General features: G+C 43.7%; 1 protein-coding gene across 1 annotated transcript in view; it reads right to left on the reverse strand.

Annotated features, from left to right (window-relative positions):
- The window catches only part of LOC119448916 (MAM and LDL-receptor class A domain-containing protein 1-like), a 69911-nt gene that overhangs the window by 45491 nt on the left and 6509 nt on the right, over positions 1 to 17911 (reverse strand). Inside the window, exons 3-6 of the mRNA XM_037712126.2 lie at positions 14384 to 14640; positions 10569 to 10659; positions 9126 to 9266; positions 99 to 263 (exon numbers count right to left, since the gene is read on the reverse strand). Of these exons, the coding sequence (XP_037568054.1) occupies positions 99 to 263; positions 9126 to 9266; positions 10569 to 10659; positions 14384 to 14640 (654 nt within the window). The remainder of the gene's footprint in view (positions 1 to 98; positions 264 to 9125; positions 9267 to 10568; positions 10660 to 14383; positions 14641 to 17911) is intronic.

A 17911-nucleotide genomic window follows, 5' to 3' on the forward strand; every position in this document is an offset into this window, starting at 1 on the left:
AATAGCATATTTGCAGCCGTAAATCAATGCGCTACAGACAAACTTGAAACAACGAATGCACTTCATTTTTACTGACAGCGAAGAGCAAGGTTTCTTGCCTTTTAGAGCAGCAGCTAATGAATACGATTTCTCTGGGGTGCTCAGGCTCCACGGCACGTAGTAGTGAAACTGCAGACATTGCATTTCCTTCCGGCCTTTCACTAACGGCGACCTCAAAGGCGCTCTCGTGGAGTTTCCCAGTGAACCGAGGTAAGCCACACCACCTGCAAGAAAATATTGCGCAACTGTATCGCGTATAGGAGCTCATGCGTGAATAATCACTCCCAGCAAGTGTATCGCCGGCATACTGGCTAAAAAAAAAAAAAACCCTACTGAGCAAAAAGAAATAGCAACGCAACCATTCTGTTAGACCTCGCGTCGTGGCGTCTGATTTGGCTATGGTATGTCTTGTTAAAAGCGGAACTTCTAGTCCAGCTGCTGCTCTTTTACTGAAATAAAGCAATATTTAGCGACGACTCGGGCCGATGTTCTTCGTTCGTTCGTTCGTTCCATACACTTTGGCGCATGCACGGCCCATGAAGCTTACGCTGTCCTTAAAGGGGCCCGGAAACACTTTGTGTTGAAGTGAAGAAAGACATTTGAAGTGAAAATAGGCTATTTCAGAATAACTTTTCCGCAAAAACTACTTCAATGCGTTCAGGAGAAGCGGAGTTATCGGCAATCAAACACGGCCTCCATTGTGCTCCACTTAGTCCTCCAAAGCCTTGCACTGTGAAGGCTACGGCGGAGGCGTCACCGTGACGTCCGAGACGTCACCATGGCGCGCAGTTCAAATTTCCGATTCGGTGCCGACGCCACGCTAAGCATAAGCCAAACGCGGCTGTCCACAGAGAGCCGCAGTGCGCTTAGCTACTGAATTCGTGGCAGCACCTTGCGACGGCCGTGGTGTAGCCGACCGCAGCGACCAATATCAGCCGCGTATTCGAGTGCGTTTTATGACGAAATAAAGCGCACAGAAAAGAGCCAGGATCATGGTGTTTTTGAAACGAGAGCGTATGAGAAAAAGATGACTTCGCGCTCTGCTTGCGAGCTCCACGGACCGCGTACGACAGCATAACTTAGCTGAGATGTTCACAACAGCTTATGCTACCCGTAGTAGTAGTAGTAGTAGTAGTAGTAGTAGTAGTAGTAGTAGTAGTAGTAGTAGTATAAACTTCATTTTCTCCAAGATGGAGTTTAGGAAGGAAGGGAGTGGGAGGGCCCGTCCTCTACTTCCTCAGGCGGCGGTCAGGCCTTGCGCTTGGGCGGCGTCTTCGGCCATCTGGACGACCCGGAGTTGGAGATCCAGGTCTGAGCTGAGCAGTGCAGTCTCCCACTGATCTAGCATAGTTATTGGAAGGGGAGGCAATAAGCTAGTGAGTTTTCTAGTCCTTATCAGGGGACATGCCCACATGATGTGATGAAGATCGGCTCTACCTGCGCATAATTTGCAATCTGCAGTATATAGCCCAGGTGACTGTACGTCACTGGGTTTGGGAAAGTGTGCGTCTGTAAGTGCCGCCAGGTAACTGATTGCTTTTGATCTAAATTTTTGTGAGCGGCAGGTTAATGCCCCCGGCCCTGGCGGTAGAATTGTGGAATTTCCTTGTAGGATACCATCCGGTGAACGGCGGAGATATTCGGAGTGCTCATCGCAAGAGTTTGTCGTGCGGCCGCGGATGGCCAGTTCTCGTGCCGCGCTGTGAGCAGCTTCGTTTCCCGGAAGAACGGAGTGCGCCGGTGCTCAAACGAGTTGCGTCCATCTGCGCCGGGTCTCGGGTACCCTGGCCAGAATTTTGAGGAATTCAGGCGAAATGTGCCCTTTCGCAAGTTTTTGAGTCGCTGACTAGGAATTTGGCTGCGGAGGACGCGTACGCCAAGGCGATTGTGACTTCCTCCCCGACCTCCGGCGAGGTTGTAATAACTGAGCTTGCAGCGATGATTGTTGGTGTCTGTTGGTGTCTGTTGGCGATGCGCGAAATTAGTCTTGTTGTTTGATGCACGTGCGAGTCTTGTGCCTTTATCATTTCGTTGTTGTGTTCACTGGCCTGTATTCTGAGTCGAAGGATCCTGATGCTCGGTACTATTCTTATGTCCTGGTCGTTAGCTTTGAGCATGATTTGAGGGGGCGTGGTGACAGTTTTCCTGTCTCTGCACGTGAGTAACACAGAAGTAACTGTGACTTTTGCGGGGAGTAGGAGAGTCCGTTAGGTGTAACGTATTCCGGGATAACTTCGATCGCGCCTTGCAAAATTTCTTGGATTTCTCTGTCACTCCCTCCGGTTACCCAGAGTGTCACGTCATCTGCATATACGCTATGCTGTAGTTTCGGGATTTTAGTTTATGCTATAGTATAGGGTACTAATTGAAGAAAACACTAATGGATGATGGCAGAAGTCATAGTCATGAGCAGAGCTCAGCAAAAATGACGACTCAGCAAAAAACAATTAACACTCAAAACCACTGAAATGGGTTCGGACATGGGTGCTAAGTGAAGGCAACACTAAAGGATGATGCTAGAAGCATAGAGGCTATGGTAGAAGTCAGAGTCATGAGCATGAATCAGCAAAAATGACGAGTTAGCAAAGGAACACTTAAAACTCAAAAACCACTGAAATGGGTTCGGACGTGGGTACTAAGTTAAGTAAACACTAAAGGGGGGGGGGGGTGGTAGAAGCCATAGTAATGAACATGACTCAGCAAAAATGACAATGACTCAGCGAAAAACATTAACAATCAAAAACAACTGTAATGGGTTCGGACGTGGGTACTAGTGGAGGAAACACTAAAGCATGATGATAGAAGTCATAGTCATGAGCATGACTCAGCAAAAACGACAATGACTCTGCGAAAAAACTTTAACAATAAAAAAACTCCGCCCAAGTACTCCGCACAGATGGTTAACCGGAGAAGCTGAGACGTGCGGCCCCGGTGTTTAGCAGTGTATTAATCCCAACGCTATATTGAAGCGTTTCTGAATTACTGGTTACGTGTTTGTGTTTCTAGTGGAACGCACGCGCCAATGGCGGGTGGATGCTGCTAACCACAACGCCGAGCTAACCCGAGATATCGAACGCAGGCGACAAAGGCGAGCCGAGGAGGAATTGTTGCGGGCAGAGCAGCGTCAACGTGGCAATGGCGGGAACGCGTTCGCTGAGGCCACACCCGCTTTCGGCGGGAGTTTCTCGAGCGGCACTTTGGCCTTTCGCGAGACGGAAGAAGTCGCGTTTGCTCTCCGCCGTGCGTTCACTCGCACATACAGCATACGGCCAATGAAAGCTTTTTTCGGCACGTAGACACGACCATCAAAGAGTGAGCGCTTCACAGCTTTGCTGTAAAAACCACTGAAATGGGTTCGGATGTGGGTACTAAGTGAAGTAAACACTTAAGGGTGGCGGTAGAAGCCATAGTCATGAGCATGACGCAGCAAAAAATGACAACTACTCAGCGAAAAAAGATTAACAATAAAAGATTGTCGCAGTTTCAACCGAAAGGCGAAGCATCAATTGCGATGTCAAATTAGTAGAGAGCTATAGACGGTTTCATCAAGCGCCTCCGCGCTCTGGCAACGCTGTGCGCCGGCATCCGGCGCCCCTAGGAAACTTCCGGTAGCCGTTCCTTTTGCTCGTTTTTGCTGGTATTTGTTCGCTCGCGCGCTCGTCCTGCGCATATTCTGTGTTATTTTTCGGGTATATCGATATAATTGCGACTTGCGACATTCAGTGTGTTGCGTGACGGCGAGTAGCTCTTGGAGCGGCGACTGTTTTCATTACTTTTACTCGTCAACGGTGTTTTTCAAATCTGGGCGCCTACCAAGAGCTCCCAGATTTGCTCTGCTCACTTCATCCAAGGTACGTTACTACGTGGAGTAGCCGGACTGCTATAATGCTGAATAATAAAAGTGCTACTGCAGGATTGTTCTGGCCGTATGTCGTGTAACTCACGCGAGAGCAGCTCGACTCTCGCCCCGAGTTTGCCCGCTCGTCCAGTTTCTTGCCTCGGCGTGGATCACCATGCTATGAACATGAGTTAAAATTATTGTTTAGCGGGTACCATGCTGCCGCTGTTTTATTTTAATATTTTTCGTATCTGGGGCACAAGTGCACTTCTGCAGCTTTACTACCCCAGGTACATGTGCGCATTGGTTTATCATGCTTAACGTCCCAAAGCAACTCAGGCTATGACGGACGCCGCAGTGGGGGGCTCCAGATAATTTCGACCACCTGTGGTTCTTTAACGTGCACTGACATCGCACAGTACGCAGACCTCTAGCATTTCGCCTCGATCGAAATGCGATAGCCGGGGCCCAAACGGCGTCTTTCGGGGCAGCAACCAGGCACCGTAACCGCTGAGCCACCGCGACGGCATGTGAGCATTCGTATCGGTATCGCAGAGCAGAATGGCAGAAAAGTTAGCGATTTCCGTGCATGCATGTAGGAAGTTTTGGCCACATTCTAAAAGCATTTACGAATTAACGGATCCAAATATGGATTGCAATCTCGTGCCAAACACTACAGGTGTCATTTTGTTAGAAGTGTGGTAAATTCGTGAGCATTTAAGTTAGTCCCATTTCAGTCGACCTAGGCTTCTTGCACTAAATGACTTTTGAGAATGTACAGTTATTTGTGAATGCACATTGAAAAGCACAAACAAGGCATATGACGCAGAAAACATGTGCATGTACACATGCACAGCTTACCACTTCATCCTCCATCTTGCAGAAATAAACGCGTCATTGCGAAATGCAAAAACGCCCGTGTACTTGTGTTGTAGGGCACGTTAAAGAACCCCAGGTGGTCAAAATTAATCCGGAACCCTCCACTACGGCGAGCCTCATAATTAGAACTGGTTTTGGCACGTAAAACCCCAGAAAGAAGAAAAAAGTGCCATTAAAGTTTTTCTAGTTTTCGGAAGTCTCATTACCTGCCTTGAAGACAACAGTCTGCGTTCATTGCATGTCCTCACTAAGATGCTCCGCTTGTTGCTCCGGGGTTGTAACTGAGGGAAGGTGTTTGGAGCCCGGCGAAAACGAAAATCGCACGACATCATCGTCCAGCGGATCGGGCAGCTCTCTGCCTCTAAACATCAGCTTTTGGCGATACCGATCTTTTGCTTCGGTGCGAAACGCCTTAAAGTAGTCATCTCAACAATATTCACGATGTAGAATCAGCTCATCACAGATTCCACCAAGCAGAGCATGCAAAGATCGACACGCCGGCCTCACGTCGCGCATGCCTTCAAACAACATAAGCCGGAAGTGCTTCTAGCTCTCCTGCCGGAAGTTGCGAAAGTTGCGATGGGGCAACCAATCAGCGGCAAGCGAGGTTTGTTTGTAAACACTGAAACCGTCTATACAGAGTAAGGATAGTAGTTTTATGGGCTTTATAAACTTGGACATGCAGCAGCACCAGCAACGCGCAGAACTGTTGCCGACACCGTCGGCGTTTTGCCCGCGTTCGCACCGAACGCGCGCGGTGTTGGTGACTGTTGCCGGTGCCTCTGGGGGCGGCTCGGAGGTTTTCGACGAGATCAGAACGGGACACTCGTTGAGCAGCGTCGGAAGTTCTCACCACCTTCTCGCCTCGCAACGTTTTTATATCAATAGGCATTTGGTGCCGCAGCTAAACGTCGCCATTGTAAATAAAGAAAGGTAGTACGCCATTGTTAATAAAGAAAGGGAGTGAGAGGAGATTGTCGAGGTGCAAAATAAATAATACGAGTAGCTTGTTTTTGAAGGGTTAGGAGAGGTGATAGATGGCTAATATAGGTGCTGCCCAGGGGCTCCATACAATAATTGATATGACTGTGAAAAAATACCAAATATAAAGTGACAAGAGTTGTGATATAAAAAAAAAAGCTGGAGCGCGAATGAGTGCCCGAAGTCCTGGTGCGGTTTTCCTAATGACAGACAAAATATGGTCGCGGAATTTTAGCTTAGCGTCAATAACAACACCTAAAAAGGTAGTGCTACTGTAAGTTTTGATTTCTTGAGATTTAATATATAGAGAACGAGGAACTGGTTTTTTTTTTTCGGAGAACACATAAGAAGCATAAAGCATGTTTTATTTATGTTAATTTTTATTTATTTATAGCGGACCAATTGTGAAGAGAGTTTAAATTTGTTTGAAGGTCGGACATTAGGTTCTCAAGGTTGGTGAGGGAAGAAATAATGGTGGTGTCATCCGCATATAATATGCACTGCGAAGAAGCTGGACACTGGGGGAGATCATTAATGAAGATTAAGAAGAGAATCGGGTCCAAAATAAAGCCTTGAGGCTCTGTTTGAGTCTCGAGTCATGAGCATGACGAAGGCTTTTGCCTTAATTTCGCTTAGACGTAGCTAAAAGGACTCTTGAGGATTCATGAGATCAATGTAATGACGTGCGTGTCATGTAGGTCATGAAAGAGCGGCCTGCGTCTTGGTGCTCTCATGGTCGTTTCGTTAACTTGGTAGGCTCATCGCACACTGCTTCGCGTAACATCGATTCCCACAGGGCGTGGGATCTACCGGCTTTTTTTTTTCAATATTGAATTTCCTCGGGTAGCTATATGTTATTCGGCCCAGCCATTCCAGTCTAGTTATTTTTTATCTTTATATGCGCGTGAAAGAACCCAAGCTGGTAAAAATAAACGTGCTTCCTTTCACTATACGCCATCTCTCGTTGATCTAGCGTTTACTTGTTTTTTTCCTGAAGCATGTCCAGCGACATAAATGCTCACCTAATTAAAAGCGTAAAAGCCCTGCTCATATTCGGAAAGCAGTAATTGCTTAGCAAACGATATTCCACTTCGCTAAGCGTCTATAAGTGTCTGTCGCATTCGCTGGTCGGTTGGCAGCCTTTAACATCAATCCTGCATTAGCGCTTAATCCTGAGTAGAACCCGCATCCGTCAGTGAATATCTGCTATACAGAAGCAGGAGCAGCCCAATTTAGTGCTGCCAGAGTTGGAGTGCTGCTAATTCAAGATAGATCGAGTCAATAAATATTCAAATTAAAAATGACGCTGATGATGATGATTTATTTCCGTCCCCTTTGAAACGCGGTGGGGACAAATACGTTTCAAAGACCTTTTACTGTGTTACCGTGTTTACTGCTGTCGGCGTTGCAATGAAGTAGCGTCTACTCTTGCATCTACCCGAGTGTGTTGCTCGAGCTGGACAAAATTTAGCCACTTGTCCTCGCGTAACCAAGATCAAGTTCACCGAACTTGGGTGTATCGTTATGACTGATTTGTCGGCGCAGTTAAATGCCACTTGATCAAATACGGTCTTCAGTGAGTGAAACAACTTTATTGAACAAACCAGCGGATTGAGGTCTTGGTAAAATAACTTTGTATCAAGTGATCAAATTTGTTATATGGCCATATTTCAGTATGTTTCCCTGTGTCCCGAGAAATCTCTAGGTTGCACGAAGTTTTTATGTGGCAAAAGTGAAAGGCAATTACTGGGTAATGAGTAAACAAATTTCAAAATGTTTTTGTTACCTTGGGCATGAACAAGAAATTGCGTATTGAAGCAATCGTGAAGGTATACGATTTAGTTTTAAGAGTGGTGCAGAATTTGACACGCTGCTCCGGCATAACTACCTTTGCCACCAATATGAGACTTAGTAAAACTGAGCTGACTGCTATGAAAAATCGCACAGCGATTTTCCATAGCAGTCAAATGAGATTTGAAACATGTGTGGGTCAATACACTATTGTGAAAAAATTAGGCGCGTGTTTGAAAGTTTAAGGCAGGTTTTGTCAGCCACGTTTACAAATTTCCCAAGTGAGCCCTGCTTCTAGATGAAATTTACATTTAGTAGAAAGCGCGCACGCCTGGAGTGCAATTTGTCGCGAAATTTTAACGTTTATGGCTTAATGAGTAGCGTTACAAATACTTATTTGAAAGTGTAAGGCAGCTTTTGTCAGCCAAGTTTACAAATTTCCCGAGTGAGCCCTGCTTCCAGATGAAATTTACATTTAGTAGAAAGCGCACAGGCCTGGAGTGCCATTTGTCGCGAAATTTGAACGTTTCTGCCTTAATCAGTAGCGCTACAAAGAATTATTAATCTATAGGGTATACTTTTTGTATTTCCTTGCGTTAGATGAGGCTCGCCTGTTGTCCTAGGTGAACTAAATGAGGTACCTTGTTCATGTTTGCTGAAAACAGTGGTCGAACCTAAACTAAATTGTGTGATTTTACATGCCAAAACCACGCTATGATAATGGGCCACGCCGTAGTGGTGGATTCCAGATTAATTTTGAGCACCCAAGATCGCCCAATGCACAATACAGGGGCGTTCTTTTAATTTGCCCCATTGAACTGAGTCCCCCGTGGCCGTGATTTCATCTCGAGCTTTCGGGCTTATTCGAGCAACGACAAAGCCATGACGCCACCACGGCAGCTGAAATTAAAGGCCAGGTAGTGGGCGATGTGGAGACGTAGGCAAAGTTCAAAGTGAGCGGGTTAATTGTGGCCTTTGCAATAAATTACGGACGAAAGCGCTCCAGCTTATTGTAAGTGTGTTTAACAACAACGGCGAGTTTATTCCCACTGCCATGGAAGAACTATGCATGCAGGTAATATCAAATTTACCAAAAAAGGGCGGGGGGTGGGGACCTTATGTCCGATGTCCTGGCGAAGTAAAATGTGTTGGCATGAACTGCAGTTCTTGCAAAATTTCCGAAACAAATTCTCGAAAGCGTTATCTGCGAGCAAGGCTTCAAACGGACCAGTCATTTACGGGGAACATTTGAAAGCATTTGATTGAATTACGTGGAACGTAAATTCCTATTGCAACTGCTCCAAATAAACAGCTTCGCTTGAAATTGGGTTGTGATTCTACAACGTCGCATTAGTTTGATGGCGTTTTTATTCTATCTGCAAGAATAAGGAACCCTCTTAGTGGCCACAAGGCCGCCAAAATTTAAGAAAAGGAATTATTTGTCGGAAAAAATTATTGAGGGAGTAAATGGCAAGAAATATTTCAACGAGGACCATTACAGGCACATAAATTTTGTGAACAAACTAGATGATCGAACTAACGGAATTATGGACTAATGACTCTCTTCAGCCCTAAATATTAGGATCTAGGAGCTTACCGAGAAGTGTGTTCGTCGAGTAGTCTATCGACTTGAAGCTCTCTCGGCCGCTGTCCTCCAGTTTCCAGGTATTGCCCCCGCTTCCAAATTCATAGCCGCATGCGTCGCCCCAGTCGAAATCACAGGAAGCACTCCTCGGTTCTTCAATAAAATAACATAAATGACATAAAATAAATGTCGTATGTGTCATAAATAAAAAGAAATAATTTTAAATTATGTTTGAAGGAAAAAAAGAAAGAGAATATTACTGCGAAATAGCCTAAATTTCCTCATTATTTCCATGCAACTTCCGTACAAGACACCTTAGTCCAAGAAAATCTTACATAGAGATGATAAAGACAATATTTATTTATTTATTTATTTATTTAAAAAGTCCTTACAGGCCTCGTGAGAGGCATTGGGTAAGGGGGGCATCAAAAAGAAAAAGAAAACAGCATGCATAATTGATACATAATATACACGCACAATTAATTGGCATAATAATTAATGATTTCCTGCGTACGCTGGATGATTACACATATCATCCAAAAAGCAACTAGAACAAAAAATAACAATGGACAAATAAACTGAAGGGTTACGTCAGTATTGCATAAAAATTTATTGGACTGGTGACGTTCTAATCTGAGAAAAAAAAAGAAACATAGTAATACAAAAAAGAGCAAAGTGGTCCCATAAACAAAAAATCTAACAGAAGACATATCATGAGGAAACATAACAAGGGGACACGCATTTTTGTCGAGATTATGCAATGAAATGCGAGATGAGGAGCTGGCGAAATTTGTCAGGATTTTTTCGGAGACTATGGACTCAGGAAGGGCATTCCATAATCGAATGGCACGGGGAAGGGCCGACCAATTGAATGCGTGAGTGTTTCCGTATATCCGAGTGAAGCTGAGGTGATTATGTAGCCTGCGTGATGTGCGTGATGCAAATTCAATTAATAATTTAATAATAAATTATTATTCCTTTCTACAGGACGTGCGCTCCAAGTTTTTCCACGCGAAATACATATAGTAAATGTTTTTGATTATTTCTGCAAGGCACTGTTTTCTCTATTTGCGTTATTTGTGCAGACGTATGCTTGTTGGCCTTCTTCAACACCACCTATGTGCATTTCTGTCAAAGAGGTCCTCAAGGCCTTATAAAAGTTAGCAACTAGGTAATATCATGTTAATTGCAAATGAGCATGTAAATTGCCACATGAACAGTGAGTTTTAAACACTGGCGTGCAGTTTATATGAACTGTTCTACTTTCGAGCTGTTCAGGTCATTTCTGATAGTTCTCTATGCTCAATATGGAACTCAAATAAAGTTGCTGCCAGAGTAATTCTAATTCCTTCTATGGAGAGACGGTACATAGGAGCAGGAAATGGACAATAATAAACATGAAAAACATTTCTTATGAGCGACACTTGAACTGTTCCATATCCGTGGCACTCTTACCTGAGGCGCAAGGCCCGCTTTCCACTGTCAAGTCATCAACCGCAAACGTGGCCTTCTCGGGGCTATCCTTCACTCTGTGGGTGATTTGTATCTGCATAAAGTTGGTAAATTATTTAATAGCGGCTTTTGTAAGTAAGAAAACCTCAAAAAAATTTTGAACAACGTGGTGTGTTCTAACAAAATATATAAGCATAACCACACGTTGAAAGAAAGACCAGATGTGTAAGCGTCATTTCACGTTAGGCAAATATCGACGCGCCGCGCGAAGCTTCTGAGATTCGTACGCCGTAGCATAAAGTTTCACTGCGTAAACACTAAAGAGCCGAGTCACACATGAACGTAGATAGGTGCCGCCTTACAGCTTATGCAGCGTGGGAAAGCGGTTAATGAGAAGTTCTATGCATTTCAACCAACCTGCCGTTCACATTTGCCTCATGTTGTCTACGTTCAGATGCTTTCAGATGCTTAGGGGCTTTCATGAATGGTCTGCTGTTTAGAGAATGACGCAGAAAATACGTCGGCTAACTTTCTTTTTGTTCTATAACAACAAATTATAAATAAGAAAGTGATATTATCGTTATTGCATCTTTCCCTACGACATAAATATGCATCGAAGTAAGAAATTGGAGGCCCGCCTTATTCGAAAATTACAGTAGCGGCATAGCGAACGTATCGCTCACTAGCCAAAGCTCAGCAGGCTCCACAAATAACGTGCAGCCTGGGCGGCGTAAGATGAAGAACAGAAATGACAGTCGCTGAAATCATCATCATCATCATCAGCAGCAGCATCATCATCATCAGCCTATGTTTTATGTCCACTGCAGGACGAAGGCCTCTCCCTGCGATCTCCAATTACCCCTGTCTTGCGCTAGCGTATGCCAACTTGCGCCTGCAAATTCCCTAACTTCATCATCCCATCTGGTTTTCTGCCGACCTCGACTGCGCTTCCCTTCTCTTGGTATCCATTCTGTAACCCTAATGGTCCATCGATTATCCATCCTACGCATTACATGGCCTGCCCAGCTCCATTTCTTCCGCTTAATGTCAACTAGAATATCGGCTATCCCCGTTTGTTTTCTGATCCACACTGCTGTCTTCCTGTCTCTTAACGTTACTCTTAAGATTTTTCGTTCCATCGCTCTTTGTGCGGTCCTTAACTTGTTCTCGAGCTTCTTTGTTAACCTCCAAGTTTCTGCCCCGTATGTTAGCACCGGTAGAATGCAATGATTGTACACTTTTCTTTTCAACGACAGTGGTAAGCTCCCAGTCAGGATTTGGCAATGCCTGCCGTGTGCACTCCAACCTAATTTTATTCTTCTGTTAATTTCTTTCTCATGATCAGGGTCGCCTGTGAGTATAATTGACCTAGATAAACGTACTCCTTTACAGAATCTAGGGGTTGACTGGCGATCCTGAATTCTTGTTCTCTTGCCAGGCTATTGAACATTATCTTTGTCTTCTGCATATTCATCTTCAACCCGATTCTTACACTTTCTCGATTAAGGCCCTCAATCATTTGATGTAATTCGTCTCCATTGTTGCTGAATACGACAATGTCATCTGCAAACCGAAGGTTGCTGAGATATTCGCCGTTGATCCTCACTCCTAAGCCTTCCCAGTCTAACAGCTTGAATACTTCTTCTAAGCATGCAGCGAATAGCGTTGGAGAGATTGTGTCTCCTTGCCTGACCCGTTTCTTGATAGGTAACTTTCTACTTTTCTTGTGGAGAACCAAGGCAGCTGTGGAATCTTTGTAGATATTTGCTAAGATATTCACGTATGCCTCCTGTACTCCTTGATTACGCAATGTCTCTATGACTGCTGGTATCTCTACTGAATCAAATGCTTTTTCATAATATATGAAAGCCATATAGAGAAGTTGATTGTTCTCCGCAGATTTCTCGATTACCTGATTGATGACATGGATGTGATCCATCGTAGAATATCCCTTCCTGAAGCCAGCCTGTTCTCTTGGTTGGCTGAAGTCAAGTGTTGCCCTGATTCTATTGGAAATTATCTTGGTGAATATTTTATACAATACTGAAAGCAAGCTAATGGGTCTATAATTCTTCAATTCTTTAACGTCTCCTTTCTTATGGATTAGTATAATGTTGGCGTTCTTCCAGCTTTCTGGTACACTAGAAGTTGTGAGGCATTGCGTATAAAGGGCCGCAAGCTTTTCGAGCATGATATCTCCTCCATGTTTGATTAGGTCTACTGTTATTCCATCTTCTCCAGCAGCTTTTCCCCTGGTCATGGCTTTCAAGGCCATCCTAACTTCATCGCTAGTTATAGAAGGAGCCTCTGTATACAGTTCATCACTATTTCGAATGGAAATAGCTTGGCTGTTTTGGGCACTGTACAGTTCAGTATAGAATTCTTCTGCTGCTTTTAATATGTCATCGAAATTGCTGATGATATTGCCATGCTTATCTTTCAGTGCATACATATTGCCTTGTCCTATGCCAAGCTTTCTTCTTACTGATTTAATGCTGCGTCCATATTTTACGGCTTCCTCAATCTTTCCCACGTTATAATTCCACGCCGCTGAAATGTCGGACAGTTATTGACGTAGTGTGTGGTATATTCACTGCCACAGGTGACCTGTTTCCATTTCATAGGGACGGAGTTGGATTGCTGATCGTGTCATTGCAAGAACTACGGAATAACCGACTAAACTGCCCCTTAATACACGTGTCGGGCTGGTTTACCAATATATAAATTGACTAGACTGACGTTAGTGCAAGCCTACTGTAGCACGCCAGTGTAAAAACCGGATGGAGCTCAAACAGGATCCTCGAAGTTTCAATGCATAATTGAATAATCGCCTTCTTTTTAGTTTACGCCGTAGGCAGCTCAAGGTCCCCTCCAAAATGAGAAGCACTAACGCACCTTCTTTGTTCAACAACATCGCTTCTGAAATGAAATTCTCCCTACACACATTTTAATGCGAAGCTTTCTAAGCGAGACCTCCTGGACTTTGCTGACAGTGACGCTGTTGTCTTGCACCACAGCCGCGTGCGTCACGTGATAATGAGCGCATGCGCGCGCACACACGCTTCAGTTAGCCCGAAACCTGACAATTGAAACATACGAATAAAACTCAACAATTCTACTATATTTCGTGCCGCTTTATTTCTTGGTAGGCTTGAAAGGTCCACTTGAAAGGCCCACTCTTATCTCGAAAAGCATCACATTGTCCTCACGACGTCGCTTTATCTACATATCACAGTGTGCATCCGCGCGAACTGTTGCTTGCAATTCAGGTAGAAGTTTTGAACGGCCTAGTGCATATATATTGCAAGACCATAAAGTTGGAACTGGAGCGGTGCACATATATTGCATGAGATTGCGCAGTGCATATCATATGACAAGAAGGACAATTGTGCGCTTCACATGCAGTGTATAGCATCCAAATACCCCCTTTACGAATGCTTGGCTTCACATGAATTCCAGTATTTACGTTACAACATGTGCGCGCACACACACACACACGTGTGTGTGCAAATGTTGTTACGTAAATACTGGAATTCATGTGAAGCCCATATATATATATATATATATATATATATATATATATATATATATATATATATAAAGTTGTGTTTTGCAATCCAGCTGTCACTGCCCTCTGTTCAACATTTCTATGAACTCTGCCAATCGTTGCGCTCGTTACCAATCATTGCTTTCACGTTGAAGGGTGTGCGTGTGCGCACCGTGATTCATAAGAGACAACAAAGAACGCCAAGGACAGGCGCGCACGACTGCTTCATTTTACGGAGCCTCGTAAAGTGAAGTTTGCCCAATGAACGTACCACGACGGCCCCTGTGCGCCTCTCGGAGTACCTGACGCGCTGCCAGCTTCCGGCCATCTCCCGCTGCGTTACGTAAAAGTCGAGCGGTGAGTCGTCGTCCGGGTGCATCACGGAGAAGTGGGCGCCTTCGTGCTCAGTGCCAGACTGGTGGTACCATGCGGTGAAGCACAAGGGTCCCGTGGCATTGTGCGAGAGCGAGGCGTACGTGGTGCCACGGGTTGCGACGCCTCTTGCTGAATAGGCACATGAACCACCCTCTGCGACAGCCAAACAAAAATCAGAAAATAATACTTACTCGCCAAAGGTGATTCGCAAGGAATGTGATATGCGTTTACAGAATTATCAAAACCTGGCTGCAGGATGCCACCGAAATTGAAACAATTGCTTCACTAAGGAAAAAGCAGTCTTTTGAACCATTCACAGGCAAGAATCAAAAGCGACAGTAAGTAAAGTTAAAACAAACAGGATGTGGATCTTTTCTCATGCCAAAACTTGAATATTGGTGTACTGGAAGCTGTACTGTAAGATGGAAAAATAAATGAAATAAAGTTATTTGGGATCCGTATACAAAGATTTACAAAGACAGTCATGCCCTGAAAATATATTCCAAGGACAGCCGTTCACTTTATTTTACACCAACAGCCATTGTTGGCTCCCTGCCCAGGTCGTTTCAATTTTCGCCAGTGTACGCCGGTGCCGCCTCTGTAATTCCAAAATCCTTTGTGAAAAAATTACAAAGAAATAAATATTCTAAGTTATTTTCGCGAGGATTCGAACTTGCGTACATGTTGGCAATTCACAGTTCAACCTGTTGGCCGCTTAGTTATTTTCGTACATAGTGTTTGATGCAGCGAGTGTAACATCGTATACAAATTACACACACCAAAGTCAAAAGATTCTACTTGAACGGCTTTAGAATTATCAAAAAAGCCCGATTTGTACAGCCAACAATCGCTAAAGAAAACAGGCATATTTTCCCTTAAAATGGAGGCAACATTATACAGCCTATGCTTCGATAGAGGAGATATACTCGTACTAATCCTGTTGAATGCAATTGCACCAAGAGCGGTGATGATTGCCTGAAGCCCATGCAATATCAGTTCACTAGATAGAGCTGACCTCCGCACCTTGAAAAAAGCTGACCGAATTCAATAGTAATAACTTAAAGAGATGTTAGTAGTGACCAGTGATATATCCGGATAGATAAGACGAGGAATAAAAGCTCAGTGTTTTCACTTCACAACCGCGCGGCGCAACTTGCACAAACGAGAACGGCGCACACTTCCTTTTCTTCTAGACAGTAGGTCGCTCGTGCACATCTGTGAATGATCAGTGCAGCAAAAACCTCACGAAACAGTCTAAGGATTACTCCGCATTATATATCACGCAGCTATCACTTTGTGTGTGAAACTATTATTTTTCCAAGTATGACCCCAACGCGTCTATTTCCATGTTTACGAAAGATACAAAAATCACGACTTTAGCAACAAGGCCTAAATTAAGTAAACAGATTTTTATATGTCTTAGTAATCCAGAAGCTCGCACTGGACGCTACCCACACATTGTACCACTACCACTAAGAAATAGCCTTCACTAAGATTCGCCTACATTACCGCTATAATTTCTGAAAACACATATGTTCAAGCATTCTTTCCATCCTCGTTCCTCGTACACTAGCTGACTTTGACAAGTTTCCTGAACATTGCCTTAGATGCGCAGAAGAAATCTCCACCTATGTTGCCAGACTACTGTTTCCTGAACAACTTCCATCACCCTATAGATACCGGCTTTGGCACTTCTGTATTTGTATTCCGTGATGTTGTCATTTTCGCATTTTGAAGTGTTGAATCTGTTCGTGTATTTTTTTTTATTCTTGTCCTTCCTGATTATATATACAAGTCCCCTCTTTTCAGCACTTCAGGGGCCATATGCTTAACGATTCATATCGTTGTTCCTTTTTCTCCCTTTTGCAATCAATGTAAGTGTACGTGGCTAACAGTAATGTACTCATAAAAAATGGGGTTATTACAGCAAGGGGGCAAAGTGGACTGCCTTGTCAAGCTTAATTATTGAGAACTGACCACAGCACTATGCATAAGCGACGAAAAGATGGTGAGGCCAAGCTACGTAATGAATGCAAAACTTTCGTAACGCTGCTGTGCACTCTGTACCTTGTATTGATTACGTAGCCTGGTTGTTATATACAAAGTTGATTATAAACACAAGAAATGTAGAATTATAATTGTAGAATATATATATATATATATATATATATATATATATATATATATATATATTCCGACCAGGATCCGGGAAAATCCTGGAGCAGGACTAATACTTCCTGAACTGTGAAGCTTGTTTCCGAGAAACCCGTATGTGTTTCCTTTGTCGCTTCGTGCTGCATTCGGGTGGGTGACAATTTTCCATTTCAATATATACCATCATCATCATCATCAGCCTATTTTCTGTCCACTGTAGGACGAAGGCGTCTCCCTGCGATCTCCAGTTACCCCTGTCTTGTGCTAGCCGATTCCAACTTGCGCCTGCAAATTTCCAAATTTCATCACCCGATCTAGTTTCCTGCCGTCCTCGACTGCGCTTCTCTTCCCTCGGCACCCATTCTGTAACTTTAATGGTCCACCGGTTATCTACTCTACACATTACATCACCTGCCTAGCTTCATTTGTTTCTCTTCATCATCTCTAAATGTCAATTAGAATATCGGCTATACCCTTTTGCTCTGATCCACACCGTTCTCTTCCTGTCTCTTAAAGTTAGGCCTATCATTTTTCGTTCCATTGCTCTTTGTGCGGTCCTTAACTTGTTCTCGACCTTCTTTTTGAACCTCCAAGCTTCTGCGTGATATGTTAGCACCGGCAGAATGCAATGATTGCACACTTTTCTTTTCAACGACAGTGTGTAAGCTCCCAGTCAGGATTTGGCAATGCCTGAGCTATGCACTTCGATTTCCATATGACATTGTCTTATTCAGCAAAAAGATTGATGACCATAACCGAGAAAGTGTAAGAGTGGGGTTCAAGATTAATATTTAGAAGACTAAGATATTGTTCAATAGCCTGGCAAGGGAACAAGAATTCAGGATCGCCAGTCAGCCTCTTCAGTCTGTAAAGGAGTGCGTTTGTCTAGGTTTATCTTAATGTCTGTCTACTAGAATAATTTTACGTTCCATCGCTTTTGCGCTATATATGTATTTATATATATATCTTCAAAGAAGAAAGTACTACTTACGTTGGTAGTGCACTGTATGTTTCTGACGTTTCGGCTGGTGGACCAGCTGAAACGTCAGAACAATACTCTGCAATACAATCTACGGTGCAATATTGTCCTTGCAGTAGTGCTTACGGGGCCAACGTGATTCATACTCTACAGTATGCACGTATATATATATATATATATATATATTTATATACGTACATACTGTTATACTGTTACCTTATATATATATATATATATATATATATATATATATATATATATATGTATAAGAGTTTTTTTTGCCAAGTAATG

The sequence above is a fragment of the Dermacentor silvarum genome, chromosome 4, assembly GCF_013339745.2.
Source record: "Dermacentor silvarum isolate Dsil-2018 chromosome 4, BIME_Dsil_1.4, whole genome shotgun sequence".
NCBI classification, from domain to species: Eukaryota; Metazoa; Arthropoda; class Arachnida; order Ixodida; family Ixodidae; genus Dermacentor; species Dermacentor silvarum.